Raw genomic sequence first — 16,761 nt, 5'->3', positions numbered from 1 at the left:
TTTTCTTTTTTTAAAAGAAATTTTAAAAGAAATATTTTTTAAAAAGAAATATATATATATATTTTCATTTTTTCTTGAGACAAGATCTTGCTGTGTCATCCAGGCTGCAGTGCAGTGACACAATCTCAGTTCACTGCAACCTCTGCTTCCCAGGTTCAAGTAATCCTCACACCTCAGCCTCCCGAGTAGCTGGGACTACAGGCATGTGCCACCATGCACGGCTAATTTTTGTGGTTTTTGTAGAGATAGGGTTCCAGCATGTTGCCTAGACTGCTGTCAAACTCCTGGGCTCAAGCAATCCACCAGCCTGGGCCTCCTAAAGTGCTGGGATTATAGGCGTGAGCTACTGCGCTGGCTACTCATTCAATTTACATTTCTTGTTTTAGGATTTGAACTTGGATTTTAGCCTGACCAATGCTCCTTTTTTTCTTTGCATTTACTTGGTGCATATTTGCCTGTATCTCCCACCACAGCCTTTTGATGCCATTTTGTTTTAGGAGACTCTCTTGGAAAATGTATATTAAATAGCATACGGTATTTTAAAACTTACTTTTGTAAATGTATTCAAGCCCATTATCTTTATCAGGAATGAAACATGATCTACTGAAGATGAGAAACATAACCCTATTTTTATATTCTTCCCCATGATTTTGTTGGTGTAATCAAGGGTGGTAAATCAGGTTTTAGTTGATTTTGTTTACATTATGTATTTCATCTCTCAAGATTTATTTTTTATGCTCATAGTAGAGGTTTTATAATGAAATCCCAATAACAATAGTTATTTGGATGTTAACTCCACTTTGTCTGATTTTGTTGCTCCTTATATGTTTTCTCTCTGAGGGGCAGTGATAAATGCTTTATTTCCCCTTTGCCCCACTGTACAAGTGATTTGTCCAATCAAGCAGTGCACCCCTCACTGTTGGGATTCTTAGCACATTACACTGAAGTCACTAAACACCATGAGAAATTCTTGCTTAAAGCTGCCTTGCGCCCCAACCCTATTCTTGCTGTCATAATATGTTCTCGGGGCACCATTGATTTTTGCATGCTGATTTTCCTCAACCTCCTTTTTCAGCTTTTTTTGTTAGTTCCAACAGATTTTTGGTTGATTCCCTTGGACTATCTAGGGAGCCATGCTGCACAGGATCACTGGAAAGTCAGTGGAGCACATGCCCTGGATATCTGGACCGTAGCTCTTTGTAGCTGTTGTTCACAACCCCTTTCCTGGACACTGGGGACAGTGATTCTAGGACAGCGCTGGGAGGGGGAGGAAGGGGTAGGGAGGTGACTGACAGAATCTCCTCCCTGGTGTCTCTTAGTGATGTTTGTTTACCATTAGTGCCCCATTTCTTTTGTTAAGAAAACATTTCCTGTCATCATGCAAATATTCAAAGAACAATTCTCTGGAGGAAATACTTGATCACGTGTGTATAAGGAGAGAAAATTAGGTGTCTAGAGGTGACGGACGGTGTCCAGAGCCCTATGGAGGACACTAATTATTTCCAGGAAGACAAGAAGTAAGAAGCCTCTTGTGCCATGAGAGTTGGGAAGGTGGGGCTGAGTGTGGGTCTGAGGGACCAGTTAAGGCAGCAGGTGGTGAATGAGATATTGCCAGTTTCTGAAGGGGAGCCCCAAAATCAAACAAGAAGAAAATCATTAGAAGTGGATTTATGGTGACATGGGGCCGTCCACCTGACTCCAGAGAGATGTCCTATCACCTGTCACCTGTAGGTAGGTACCCCTTGAAGCTCGGGGGGGCATTTGGAAGGCAAGCAGACCCTGACACTCTTCCAGACTTCCCACCCAAGGGATGCTCCCTTAGCTCATTTTCTGAGGGATTCTACGGTAGGAAATAGTGTCATGGATCATTTTTCTTTTTTCTTAGACAGAGTCTCGCTCTGTCGCCCAGGCTGGAGTGCACTGATGTGATCTCAGCTCACTGCAACCTCTGCCTCCCAGGTTCAAGTGATTCTCCTGCCTCAGCCTCCTCGTAGCTGAGATTAAGGTGCATGCCACCGTGCCCAGCTGATTTTTGTATTTTTAGCAGAGATGGAGTTTCACTATGTTGCCCAGGCTGGTCTGAAACTCCTGACCTCACGTAATCCGCCCACCTCGGCCTCCCAAAGTGCTGGGATTACAGGTGTGAGCCACCGCGTCCGGCCTCATTTGTCCACCCTTGGGTGGGCTTGATGCTGCTTTCAAAATGCCTATAGCATGGTGGATGGATCCAGGCAACTCAATTTCATCCTGATTCCACTGGGGTGGCTTTGGAAAGTCACCCATGCAATGAGAATAACAACTCTTTCCCAACAGTTTTTGGGAGAATTAAAAATGCTTCTTCAACAAGGGGGCAGCTTCTGCCACCGTGTAGGCACCTAAGAGCCAGGTTGTGCTTGTCTCCTTCCTTTCTTGGCTCTGCTGGCAGATCCCCTTGGAATTAGTCTGGGCCTCTTCCTGAGTGCTCCATCACTTGCCCTAGTCTATGGGACCAGCCACATCCCTGCCTAGCCAAACTCAGTTTTTCTGGAGTCTCAGCAACGGGGGGTGACTTAGGAAGTGAGGTCTTTCCTGTGAGTCTCAGATCATCAACCCTTGTGTACTTTACAAATGTACTTTTACTTTTTAGGATATATTGGAAGAAATTCAGTTTTTCCAACGAAGGGTCACTCTTGATTCTTGGGATGCTAATAAGCTTTTCAGATGAATGACGTAGAGATGAGGCATCATGGTGGGTGCAGGAAGAGCCCACGGAGAATTGCTGTGATCTGCTGGTAACTGTCGGCACAGCCTGTGGCCTGGGACTCTCTGATTGTGATTGTGTGGCTAAACACAGGGCTCCCTCCTGAGCCAGCCGGTGGAACAAAGGCTAGGGATCTCTGAGAGCTGTGATGGGACTTGGGGTGTGTGTGTGTGTGTGTGTATGTGTGAGTTTGGCTTGTGTTCTGCTGGCATTTGGGGCATGGAGAGGGATGCTGGGGCCAGACCTTTCTGTTCCATTTGCCTGAACCATGAGATCCAGTATGGCCCTGCCGTGCAGTGGGTGCCCCACCCAGGTTTGTGGCCTTGACATTGGTGGGGCCTCACTTTCTGGCTCCCAGCCTCCTGTTCTGCCTCCAGATAGCAGCCAGAAAGGTGAGACAGCTGCATAGATGAGTGAGCTCCTCAGGGGTGTAGTCTCAGCATCCCCCTTGGAGCTCAGACCCTTCATCTGTAATGGGCACGGGCTTTACTGAAACCACCTCCCTCCAGGGGAGGTTGTAGGGATTGAGTGAGCCATGTGCAAAGTTCCTGAAGTCCACCCGGCGTGCACAGCACCTGCCGAGGGCTTCTGGTTCCTTTGCAGCCTGCCACCTTGCTCTTGTTTCCTTTCTGCCTTCCTCAGGCCCAGCAGTGAGGTTCTTAGTGACGCAGCTCCACCTGCAAAGGCTACCAGGGCCCACCGCTCCCCATCTTTAACACCAGTGCTTTCTGAAGCTGCAAAACCTCAACTTACCAGGTGGGCAGTGAGAGGAGCCAGAGCAGAGACTGCTGTGAGCAGGCATGGAGTCACCCATAGTCACCGGTGGCGACGGCACTTGGCACCTGGCAGGCTTGGGCATCCCTGGGGGTGAGGGTGGTTTTTGTGGCTGTAGAGAAAGATTAATATGTGGAGCCCTTAATTGTCAGCTTTGAGTAATTTGTGTCCACAAGGAAAGAACTTGCAGCCTTAGTCAGCTAAGGGCTTTTGGTGGGGAGCTGGGGGTGCAGAGGGGACCCTGGAAGCTAAGGAGGATGGGTCGGGTGGCAGAGCAAGACCTAAAGGCAGCTGCATGCTGTAATATGAAGGCGAACTCCTCCAGATGGAGGGCCTGTCAGGCCTGTGCTAGGCCCTTTAAGGGCCTCAGCTTATCTTACCCCTCAGTGACCTGGAAGATGCACCCCTATGCATTTCATAAAACCTAAGAGTGCTTGATTGAAAGACGCACCATTGGCTGGGCACGGTGGCTCACACCTGTAATCCCAGCACTTTGGGAGGCTGAGGCGGGCGGATCACGAGGTCAGGAGATCGAGACCATCCTGGCTAACACAGTGAAACCCCGCCTCTACTAAAAATACAAAAAAATTAGCTGGGTGTGGTGGCGGGCTCCTGTAGTCCCATCTACTTGGGAGGCTGAGGCAGGAGAATGGCGTGAACCCGGGAGGTGGAGCTTGCAGTGAGCCGAGATCGCACCACTGTACTCCAGCCTGGGCAACAGAGCAAGACTCCGTCTCAAAAACAAATAAAAAAAGAAAAAATAAAAAAAGAAAGAATAAAGCACAACAAGGAAAAGAAAAAGTAAAAGAAACATGACTTGATTTTTATTTTATTTTACTTTATTTTATTTTATTTTATTTTATTTTATTGGAGACAGAGTCTCACTCTGTCACCCAGGCTGGAGTGCAGTGGCACGATTTTGGCTTACTGTAAGCTCTGCCTCCCAGGCTCACGTCATTCTCCTGCCTCAGCCTCCCGAGTAGCTGAGACTACAGGTGCCCACCATTACGCCCGGCTAATATTTTTTGTATTTTTAGTAGACGGGGGTTTCACCGTGTTAGCTAGGATGGTCTCCATCTCCTAACCTCATGATCCACCTGCCTTAGCCTCCCAAAGTGCTGGGATTGCAGGTGTGAGCCACCGCTCCTGGCCAACATGACTTGATTTTTTAAAATCTTAATAACAGATGCCAAACTTAAAAAAAGAATGAAACTGGATTTAAATAGAAAAATATTTGCCACATACATAACAGGCAAAGAATTAGTGTCCGGAAAACATAATGAAGTGCTCCAAATCAATTAGCAAAAGACAAATAGCCAATAGAAAAATGAAGAAATAAATGAACAAGCAATTCACAGGAGGGAAATTTCAAATCACAATGAAGATGCAAAAAGACATTCAACTTCACTAATAAACCACCTCCATGCAAATTAAAGCAATCAGATTAGCAAGAGTTAGAAGAGTCTAAGAGTAGCCATGTTAATGAGGACCCAGGGAGAGAGATTCTTTCCCACACTTCAAGGGGTGAGACACACAGCAAGTGCCTGTCCCTTTCCACTGCTTCTGCAGGTTCCCGAAGAGCTTGGGTAGATGAGGATGGGGTGGCAGTGTCTTAGTCCAGGCTACTATAAGAAATTATCACACACTGAGTAGTTTAAACAACAAACGCTTCTCACAGCCCTGGACTCTGGATATCTGAGGTCAGGGAGCCAGCATGGTCAGGGGTCTGGTGAGAGCCCTCTTCCTGGATGCGGATGGCTGACTTCTCCTGTATCCTTACATGGTGGAAAGAAAGTGTGCTAGCTCTCTGGCCTCTTCTTATAAAGGCACTAATCCCATTCATGAAAGTTCCATTCTGTTGACCTAATTACCTCTTGCCCTAATTAACTCCCAAAGGCCATACCTCCTAATGCCATTACATTGGGACTAGGGTTTCAATGTGTGAATTGCAGGGGTACACAGACATTCAGACTTTCAGACCATTGTTAGAGAGCAGAGGCTCATGCCCAGGGTCACACAGCTGGTCAGTGATCAGTGGACCAGTAGGGAGCCTGAGTTTCGGTGCAGTTTCCCTTTCCTTCCCTTCTCCCAGCTGCTGCCAAAAGCCCAGGGACTGTTTGAACAGGACTGACTTTTGCTCCACTTTGCATGGAGGGAGGTGCCTCTCTTGCACTGTTTCAGGGCTCCAGCTGGGGGATGCTGACCTGAGCTACCCTGGCTTCCTCCCTCTTCCCTGGGATTCTTTTCTGTCCCCTCATTTCAGGATGCTAATGCTGTCCCCTCCCTGCTTCCCCATCTCTGCACCTCCCTGCTTCCGCTTTCAGCCTGGAGGACAGCAGGGGCAGCTCCTGAGAAAGGCCACCAGTTGCTTATCTTGGCACTCCCTGTAACTCAAACCCCAGCTCTCACTCCAGCTCAGAGGAGCTGGGTGGAAGCAGGTTGTAGACTACCTGTCCCTCTGCTATCTCTCAGAGTGGCTAGCATTACTGCTTTCCAGGGTTTTCTCACCCAAGAATCAGCAAAGCTTCCTATGGTTTTCCCGTTTGGAAACAGATTTTGGCTTAGATGTTGGGGTCTAAATTCTTTGGGTTCATTTTCATGTGTATTTACCCCATGTCCTGTTAGAATTACATAATCCTAGGCTTTAGGTATTATTTATTTATTTTTTGAGACGGAGTTTTACTCTTGCTGCCCAGGCTGGAGTACAATGGCACAATCTTGGCTCACTGCAACCTCTATCTCTCAGATTAAAGTGATTTTCCTGCTTCAGCCTTCTGAGTAGCTGGGCTTACAGGTGCTCGCCACCATACCTGGCTAATTTTTTGTATTTTTAGTAGAGTCAGGGTTTCACCCTGTTGGCCAGGCTGGTCTTGAACTCCTTACCTCAGGTGATCCACCCACCATGACCTCCCAAAGTGTTGGGATTACAGGTGTGAGCCACCATGCCTGGTAGGCATCATTTATTTCTATCCTATTATTTCACTGGTGTGCTTTTTTTCTGGGCACCATGGTAGGGTGTTCTTTCTCAAACTCTGAGATGCTAAAGATTTAGGATGTCCTGTGCCTGTCCCCAGGACATGTGCAGCTACCTCATTTTACAGATTAAGTGATTTGGATCTCAGAGCTTTTAAGGAACAGGACTGAGAGCAGGGTCTGGGCTCCTTACTGACACATTGATTCTGCTATGTCTCTGTATTGAATGAACTGCGGACAGGGAGTAGGGGTTGGAGGTGGGGCATTGTGGATTTCCCAGTGATAGTTACAGCAAGTCCTACTACACGTGGCGCATCAAGGCCCCGGTGAGAGCTGTTCTTGGATTTGTTGTTGTTCCAGCAAGAGAGGGTCCAGTCTTCATAGGAGGTGTGGCCTTGAGCTGGGGTAGGGGGGTGCCCTTCCACAGTTACAAGGTTGGAGGGCATGATGGTGGTGGCTTAGTGTGACCAGTCCCATGTTTGTGTTGCTCATACACAGCAAGGGCGGTGCTGAATACAACATCAAACAGCCTGGCACTATTGGCAGCAGCCCCTGTGCCCACGGAGTGCTAGGCTTTTGCCTTCTTTGTGCCAGAGGCATGTATGACGGTAAGAGTGTCTGGGTTCCAAATTTGGCTACCCACTTTCTAACTGGCTGGTTCCCACTTACTAATTTGACTTTGGTAAGATACTTATGACTCTCTGAGCCTCAGATTCCTCTTGCCTAAACTGGAGATGATGATGGTAAGTTCTGCATCCCAGATTTGCAAGGAAGACGAAATGATGGTCCCAGTGAAGCAGGGTATGTTGTAAGTACTTGATAAACATTAGCAGAGCACATTCCTCCTGTGCTTAGTGGAGTTCTAGAAGAACTTTTCCAGAAGACTGAAGTTCCAGAAGATTAAAGTTTACAGCTTAGAACCGAAGGCATTTGTGTTAAGAGAACACATTGCTGTTGGGCAGCCACTTCCTCGCAGGATTCTCTGGTCATTAAGTATGATATTAACTGTAGGTTTTCACAGATGCATTTATCAGAGTGAGGAACTACCCTCTATTTCTAGTTTGCTGAGCATCTTTACTAGGAATGGATATTGAATTTGTCAAATGTTTTTCTGTAACTATTGAGATGATCATATTTTTTTCTTTTTCAGTCTGCTGATAGGGTTATTTGGATTGATTTTTGGACGTTGAACCAACCTTACATTCCTGTGATAAAATCATATATGGTCATGATGCTTTATCCATTTTATATATTTCTGAATTTAATTTGTTAATACTTTATTAAGATTTTAAAAAATCCGTGTGATCGATATTGTTCTGTACTTTTCTTGAAATATATTTAGTTTAATATCAGGGTTATGTCAACCTGAAGAAATATGTTGGAACATATTCTCTCCTCTTCCATTTTCTGTGTTTGTATACATTCGATATTACTTCTTCCTTAAATGTTTGATGGAATGTACCAGTAATGTCTTTCATTGTGGGCAGATTTTAACATATAAATTCAAATTATTTAGTGCACATAGAACTATTCAGGGAGTATGTTTCTTCTTTCGTGAACTGTTGTATATTTTGCATCTTTCAAATAATTTGCTCATGTTATCTAAGTTATCAACTTATTGACATAAAGTTGCTCATAAAATTCCCTTGTCTGTAGGATCTTTAGTGATGACCTCTCTTTCATGCCTGAAAGTTGTGTCTTCTCTCTTACTATGTTGATCGGTCTGCTGAGAAAATTTTCAGTTTCACTAATGGCTTCAAAAACTAATTTTCATTTGTTTTACTGTGGTTCTTTTTGTTTCTCCGTTTTCCATTTTATCAGTTTCTACCATTATCTTTTTTATTTCTTTCTTACTTTTACTTTTGGATTTAATTTGTTCTTATTTTCAAGTTTATTAGTGTGGAAGCTTAGACCACTGATTTGAAACATTTCTTTCTGAATATAAGCATTTGATGCTATAAATGTCAGAGCCCTGCTTTAACTACATCACATGAATTTTTACATGTCATTTAAAATATTTCTTCAATTAAAATATTTCATAATTCACCTTGTGATTTTTTAAAAATCCATGGGCTACTTAGAATTGTGTTGTTTCGTTTCTGAATGTTTGAAAGAGATTTTTTCAAGTATCTTTTTTGTCATTGATTTCTACATTGATTCCACTGTGGTCAGAGAACATAACACACGTGATTTCAAATATTTTATGCTTGTCGATTTTTTTTTTTTTTTTTTTTTTTTGAGACGGAGTCTCGCTCTGTCACCCAGGCTGGAGTGCTGTGGCCGGATCTCAGCTCACTGCAAGCTCCGCCTACCGGGTTCACGCCATTCTCCTGCCTCAGCCTCCCGAGTAGCTGGGACTACAGGCACCGCCACGTCGCCCGGCTAGTTTTTTGTATTTTTTAGTAGAGACGGGGTTTCACCGTGTTAGCCAGGATGGTCTCGATCTCCTGACCTCGTGATCCGCCCGTCTTGGCCTCCCAAAGTGCTGGGATTACAGGCTTGAGCCACCGCGCCTGGCCGCTTGTTGATTTGTTTTTCAATAGCTGAGAATCCTATCTATCTTGGTGAATGTTCTGTATGTACTTGAAACAGAAAGTGTTCGGCTGTCATGTGAAGTGTTCCGTAAATGTCAATTAAATTGGTTGATAACGCTGTTTAGATCTTCTGTAGCTTAATTTTTCCTACTTATCCTATTAATCACCAGAAGAAACTTTTTTTTTTAAAAAAGCAGCTTTATTGAGATGTAATTAATATGCCATATAATAATCATGCATTTATTTATTTATTTATTGAGACAGAGTCTCACTTTGTCACCCAGACTAGAGTGCAGTGGTTCAGTCTTGGGTTACTGCAACCTCCATCTTCTGGGCTCAAGTGATTCTCCTACCTCAGCCTTTCAATTGCTGGGACTGCAGGTGGGTACCACCACACACCCAGCTAATTTTTTTTGTTTGTTTTTTGGTAGCGACAGGGATTTGCCATGTGGTCAAGGCTGGTCTTGAACTCCTGGGCTCGAGCAATCTGTCCAACTTGGCTCCCCAAAGTGCTAGGATTACAGGTGTGAGCCGCTGCACCTAGCCTTAAGTCATGGACTGAAAGCATACAATTTAACACTTTTTATTATGTTCATAGATGTGTGCAACCATTTGTTGCTTGTACTTTTACTGTCATATTTAAGAGACCCTTGTTTCTGAGGTCATGAAGGTCTAACCTTAGCATGAAGATTTATGCTTATATCTATATATTTTCAAAGTTATTAAGGTAGAGTAGCACATAATATTCTTTTATAATCACTTGTTTTTTTATATTGTCTTTTAATTTCTAATGGTATATATTTTGTTTTATTTAATTTTATTTAGGTATGCCAGGTAGTTTCTTATTTTATTACATTTTCCAAAGAACAAATGTTTAGTTGTATTTATACTATATATGCTTTGTATTTTACTAATCTTAGCTTTTGTCTTCATTTGTTTCTTCTTCCTGCTGTCTTTTATCTTATTTTATTGTTCTTTTCTAATATCTTAGATTAAAATTAGTCTATTCACATTATATCTTTTTTACAATGCTTTTAAAATTTCTCATTATAAAACATTTGAATGAACAGGCACAATAGAAAATAATATTATAAATACCCATGGGCCCATAGTATATTTATCAAATGTTAACGTTAGTGCCTTGTTTTTATTTAAACAATTCAGATTCAGTTGAGAGCTACTTCGGTGCCTTTCTACAATCTTGCTCCCCATCTCTTATGCAATCTTTGTTGCAAATTCAATGTTTATCATACTTATATCTGTTTCTTACTGTAATATAGACTTTGTCCATAAGTAATATGTTGCTTAATTGTTATATAAATGGCATTATATGACTGTACTATGATAACCTGAATTTAATTTTGTGGTTCTGCATTTTTTTCTTTTTCGTGACAGGGTCTCACTCTGTTACCCAGGCTGTAGTGTAGTGGTATGATCATGGCTCACTGTAGCCTCGACCTCCTGGGCTCAAAGCATCCTCCTGCCTAAGCCTCCTGAGTAGCTGGAACTACAGGCATGCACCACCACGTCTGGCTAATTTTTCTACATTTTGCAGGAATGGGGTCTCACTGTGTTCCTAGGCTGATCTCAAACTCCTGGGCTCAAGTCATCCTCCCACCTTTGCTTCCCCAAAGTTGTTCTGCATTTTCAAAAGAGTTGTAACTATGTTGTTGAAACCTATTTTCTTGCTATATAGTACTGTATTTTAAAAAATATACTTTTTTTTTTTTTTTTTTTTGAGACAGAGTCTGGCTCTGTCACCCAGGCTGGAGTGCAATGACGCCATCTCAGCTCACTGCAAGCTCCACCTCCCAGGTTCACGCCATTCTCCTGCCTCCGCCTCCCAAGTAGCTGGGACTACAGGCGCCCGCCCAGCTAATTTTTTGTATTTTTAGTAGAGACGGGGTTTCACCGTGTTAGCCAGGATGGTCTCGATCTTCTGACCTTGTGATCCACCCACCTCAGCCTCCCAAAGTGCTGGGATTACAGGAGGGAGCCACTGCCCCTGGCCCAAAAATATACCATTTAAAAAATTGTATTTAATACCACAATGTAGTATTTATTTGAAGTCATTGCAAGCAACCGTAAATAGACTGGTACAGTCAAAGTCATCACTTTAGCTCAGGTTTTCTATTTTAAAAAATTTTAAAAAATTAAAATTTTACCCTAAGTTCTGGGATACATGTGCAGAACGTGCAGGTTTGTTACATAGGTATACATGTGCCATGGTGGTTTGCTGCATCTATCAACCCGTTATCTATGTTTTAAGTCCTGAGTACATTAGGTATTTTTCCTAATGCTCTCCCTCCCCTTGCTCCTACCCAAAATATACCATTAAATTTTTTAAAAGAGATATATTTGTAAAAGAGATGTAACTATATTGTTCAAACCTACTTTCTTGCTATATAGTACTATAAAAAAATATACCATGCTTTATTTTTCTGTTTTTACTTGTTGGATATTTATCTGGTTTCCAGTTTTTTATATTTTGAACAGCGTATTTATCAACCTTCTTATTCAGGCTTCTCTAGGCAAATTTGTAAGAGTCATTAAATTATTCACCTAAAACTGCTATTCCTTAGTAATAATTAAAAGCATTTTCAACTCTACTAGATATGGCCAAATATTACCAAAGTGGTTTTATCAGTACCTTCCCTTATCAGCAGTTTGTAAGAATTAGTGTTGCTCTAGATCTTCTCTAACACTTAGGACCATCAGACTTATTCATTCTTTCCAATCTTGTAGGAGTGTGTACACTTGTTTTAATATGCGTATCTTTAATTAGTGGTGACATTAAGTATCTTTTAACGTATTAACTATGTTTTCTTTTCTGTGATGCTTGCTTATATCAATAATCTGACAGGAATGTGTTATGCTGCAAACAACAGAAAATCGAATCACCAGGGATTTCCATAAGTAGGATTGTTTTCCCCAACCTAGAAAAAGAATCTGGAAATAGACAGACCTGGGCCAGCTTAGTGGTTCTATGATATTAATATCTCTGGCTCTTCTTTCATGATCCTCTGATTGGCTTAGCATTTTGGGTCTGCAGTGGCTATTGTGCTTCCTGACATCACATCTTCTCTTTGGTATGAAGATGAGGAAAAAGAAAGCCTGGGTGGTGTCGATATCAGGAGAGCAAAAAGTTTCCCACAACTCCCTGGTAACCTTCTATTTACATTCATTGGCCACCCTTATCTGGCTGACTGAGAAAATTAGAATTTTAACCAGGCATATGGCTGTCTTGATTAAACTCAGAGTACCAGTAGCAAGGAGGCAGTGGAGGGAGGGGTAACAGGTAGGTAACTAACAGCATTTGCCACAACATCTGTTGCGCCCTTTTTTTTTTTTTCAGACAGAGTCTTGCACTGTCGTCCAGGCTGGAGTGCAGTGGCGGGATCTCAGCTCACTGCAAGCTCTGCCTCCCGAGTTCACTCCATTCTCCTAACTCAGCCTTCGGAGTAGCTGGGACTACCAGCGCCCGCCACCATGCCCAGCTAATTTTTTTTCTATTTTTAGTAGAGACGGGTTTTCACTGTGTTCGCCAGGATGGTCTCAATCTTCTGACCTCATGATCTGCCTGCCTTGGCCTCCCAAAGTGCTAGGATTACAGGCGTGAGTCACCGTGCCCGGCTGCAGCTTTTTTAAATTTTTAATTTATTTTTTATTTTTTTAAATAAGGCTATTCGTTTTTCAATTGATGTATAGGAATTATTTATTTATTCTCAGATTTTTTTTTTTTTTTTTTGAGACAGAGTCTCGTTTGGTCACCCAGGCTGGGGTACAATGGCATGATTATAGCCCACTGCAGCCTTGAACTCCTGAGCTCAAGCCATTCTCCAGCCTCAGCCTTCCAAGTAGCTGGGACTACAGGTGCACACCACCACATCTGGCTAATTTTTTTTACTTTTTGTAGAGACAGGGGGTCTTGCTTTGTGACCCAGGCTCGTCTCAAACTCCTGGCTTTGAGCAATTCTCCTGCCTTAGCCTCTCAAAATGCTGGAATTATAGGCCTGAACTACCATTCCTGGCCAAGTTTACTTTTTTTTTTATTTTTGAATTTTGGATTTTGTAAGAAAATTAAGCTCCGATACACTGGCGGTGATTCTCAAAGTGTTGTTCATGAATTCCTGGGGTCTGTGACGCTTTTCCTGGAGGTCTTCAAGGTCAACATTATTTTCACAATAACACTACGAGGTTATTTACTTACCTTTTTTTGTTTTTTTACATTTGTACTAATAATGGAAAATCAATAGTGAGTGACTCTTTGGTGGTAGTCATTGTATTTTTCACCATCACACACTCACAATAAAATCAATGATGGTTTCACTCCTTGGTGAAACAGTAAATTTCGTATTGTGTGACAAAATGGGAAGTATGCATGAACCGTTTCTGTTGCAAACTGACGTACGATGAGTGTCTTGAGAAAAGCACGTGTGATTGTTCAAGTTACTTGCTGAATTAGCCTCTTTATTTGTGGAATACCATTTTTACTTGAAGGAACACTGACAGAGGAGCGATACATGTTTTTTTCAGACTTGGGTTTTTGAAAATCAAGTGAATCTGTCACTTCAAGGAAAACAACTGATAGAATTCATGCCAATGATAAAAATTCAGCTTTAAAGCAAAATTAAAGTTTTTGAAAACTTGTGTCTGCCACAATGGGCTTATTAGTTTCCAAATACACAATGACTTTTCTTATAAGATTCATGGTGATATTTACAAATGTGACTTTTCAGATGTTGCAAAATAAAATAAGTCAGTGTTTGGAAGATCTGCTTGACTCAGTGAACCAATATTCTCTGAAGAACCAATGAGTAATGTTGCAAAATTATGCATGGGTAAAAGATTCATTCAAAATGAAAATAAACCAATGGATTTTCAACTTATTTTGCTTTTAAATATTAAACTTTTATTTTGAATTAACTTTAGACTTACAGAAGAGTTGCAAAGTAGTTCAAAGAATTCCCATATACTCAGCTTCCTTTTATGGTAACACATTATGTCACTAAGGTACCCTGATCAAACTAAGAAATTAACATGGCTAATAAATATTAATACAATAAAATACAATAAATTCATTGATACGGTTTCAGATACCGCATTGCAACTAACATTTAAGAAATTACTACTTGTTTGAGTTTTAATGTAGTATCAGAGATTATCTGAAAAAATGATTAATTCCCTTTTCTTTTTTCCAACTACATAACTGGATGAAGTCCAATTTTTCAAAATATACTTCAATCAAAATTACATTTTGCAACAGACTGAATGCAGGAGCAGATATGAGTAGTCCACCTGTGTTCTATTAAGCTGGGCATTGAATAGATTTGCAAAAATGTAAAGCAAGGCCACTCTTCCAATTACACACACACACACACACACACACACACACGTAAATTCCAAAATCTCCTAATCCCCCTCCCTGCCCACAGCCCCCATCCCCTAGTAACAACTTTAAAAAATTCCACATGTGAGATAGTGGTATTTGTCTTTCTGTGCCTGGCTCATTTCACTTAACATAATATCCTCCAGGTTCATCCATGTTGTTGCAAATGACAGAATTACCTTCTAAGGCTGAATAATACTCCACTGTGTACAAGTAAGACCTCACTTAACATCACTGATAGATTCTTGGAAACTGTGATTTTAAGTGAAATGATGAATAACAAAATCAATTTTTTCTCATGAACTTTTTAACAAAATGACATTGAACGAAATGACATTATTTAAAAGACTGGCTTTTTGTTGTTCTGCTTACAGTTGCAGTTTCCAAGAACCTATCAATGACATTACATGAGGACTTACTGAATATGTGCCACATTTTCTCTATTTATCTGTTTATAATCACTTAGGTTGATTCCATATCTTGGCTATTGTGCATAATGCTGCAGTGAACATGGGAGTTCAGATAACTCTTCAGCATACGGATTTCATTTCCTCTGGATATTTATCTTGTAGTGGGATCACTGGATCATAGGATGCTTCTATTTGTAATTTTTTTCAGGAAACTTCATACTATTTTCCACAATAGCTGTACAATTTATGCTCCCACCAACAGTGTAAAAGGCTCCCTTTTCTCAACATCCTCTTCCACATTTGTTACCTTTCATCTTTTTGATCATAGCCATTCTTACAGGTATGAGGTGATACCTCAATGTGGTTTTAATTTGCATTTCTCTGATGATCTGTGATGCTGAACACTTTTTCATATACCTGTTGACTATTTGTATGCCTTCCTTGGAGAAATATCTATTCTAGTCTTTTGCCCATTTTAAAAAATTGGGTTATTTGTTTTCTTCTGTTGAGTTGTTAGAGTCCTTATATATTTTGGATATTAACCCTTTATCAGATGTATGGTTTGCACATATTTTCTTCCATTCTGTAGAGTATCTCTTTACTCTGTTAATTGTTTCCTTGACTGTGCAGAAGCTTTGTAGTTTGACATTATCCCATTTGTCTATTTTTGCTGTTGTTGCATGTGCTTTTGGGTTTATATCCAAAAAATAATTGCTCAGATCAATGCCATGGTGTTTTACCCTGTTTTTCAATTACATATTTGTTTTAGAATGCATCATTATTTTTCATTAAATATTATGCAGTATATGTTAATATATGATGATTTACCATTATTTGAAATAAATAAATATTTAAAATTTTCTCAGTTTTAATTAGGGGAAATATTGATAGATATAACCCACAACAACAGAAGCTCTTTGTGATACTCAGTATTTTTAAAGAATGTACAGGGGCTCTAAGAGCTAATTATTTGATAACTCTTGTCCTAAAGGATGCATTATATGTGCTGAGTTAACTCTTCCACAAGGCATATAGGTTGGTACTATCTATATATCATCCTTAGGAAAACTGAGAAAAGTCATCATTCAAATTATGTTTCACAGGGCTTATTTCTCTTACAGAACCCCAGTCGAGAAAAACTGTACTGGATTTCCATATGCTGGTACATATAAAATATGTTGAACTGCAATTAGTAGCTAAGCCCTCTATAGATGTTAGCTGTTATTATTAGTTTTATTAATAGTTGTGATCATTTGATGGTTACAGGTATTTAAATATTTTCTCTCATTTGGTGTTTTGATTTTTTTAAAAATTTATTTTATTATACTTTATGTCCTAGGGTACATGTGCAAAACGTGCAGGTTTGTTACATATGTATACACGTGCCGTGTTGGTGTGCTGCACCCATTAACTTGTCATTTACATTATGTATATCTCCTAATGCTGTCCTTCCCCCTCCCTCCACCCCACAACAAGCCCCGGTGTGTGATGTTCCCCTTCCTGAGTCCAAGTGATCTCATTGTTCAGTTCCCACCTATGAGTGAGAACATGCGGTATTTGGTTTTCTGTTCTTGTGATAGTTTGCTGAGAATGATGGTTTCCAGCTTCATCCATGTCCCTACAAAGGACACCAACTCATCCTTTTTTATGGCTGCATAGTATTGCATGGTGTATATGTGCCACATTTTCTTAATCTGGTCTGTCATTGATGGACATTTGGGTTAGTTCCAAGTCTTTGCTATTGTGAATAGTGCTGCAATAAACATATGTGTGCATGTGTCTTTATAGCAGCATGATTTATAATCCTTTGGGTACATACCCAGTAATGGGATGGCTGGGTCAAATGGTATTTCTAGTTCTAGATCCTTGAGGAATCGCCACACTGTCTTCCACAATGGTTGAACTAGTTTACAGTCCCACCAACAGTGTAAAAGTGTTCCA

General features: G+C 41.1%; 1 protein-coding gene across 3 annotated transcripts in view; it reads left to right on the top strand.

The window, feature by feature from the left end:
• Positions 1-16,761, top strand: part of SH2D4B (SH2 domain containing 4B) — a 115,980-nt gene that overhangs the window by 8,221 nt on the left and 90,998 nt on the right. The window contains exon 1 of one of the 3 annotated variants that reach the window (XM_017856243.1): positions 1,500-1,731. The exons of the other annotated variants lie outside the window; for them this stretch is intronic. Within the exon in view, the coding sequence (XP_017711732.1) occupies positions 1,671-1,731 (61 nt within the window). The 5' untranslated portion in view covers positions 1,500-1,670. Of the gene's footprint in view, positions 1-1,499; positions 1,732-16,761 lie in introns of those variants that run through there. 3 annotated transcript variants of the gene reach the window in all.

The sequence above is a fragment of the Rhinopithecus bieti genome, unplaced genomic scaffold (genome assembly GCF_001698545.2).
Source record: "Rhinopithecus bieti isolate Rb0 unplaced genomic scaffold, ASM169854v2 scaffold_43555, whole genome shotgun sequence".
Classification (NCBI taxonomy): Eukaryota; Metazoa; Chordata; class Mammalia; order Primates; family Cercopithecidae; genus Rhinopithecus; species Rhinopithecus bieti.
This window is presented reverse-complemented; position numbering and strand designations above follow the sequence as displayed.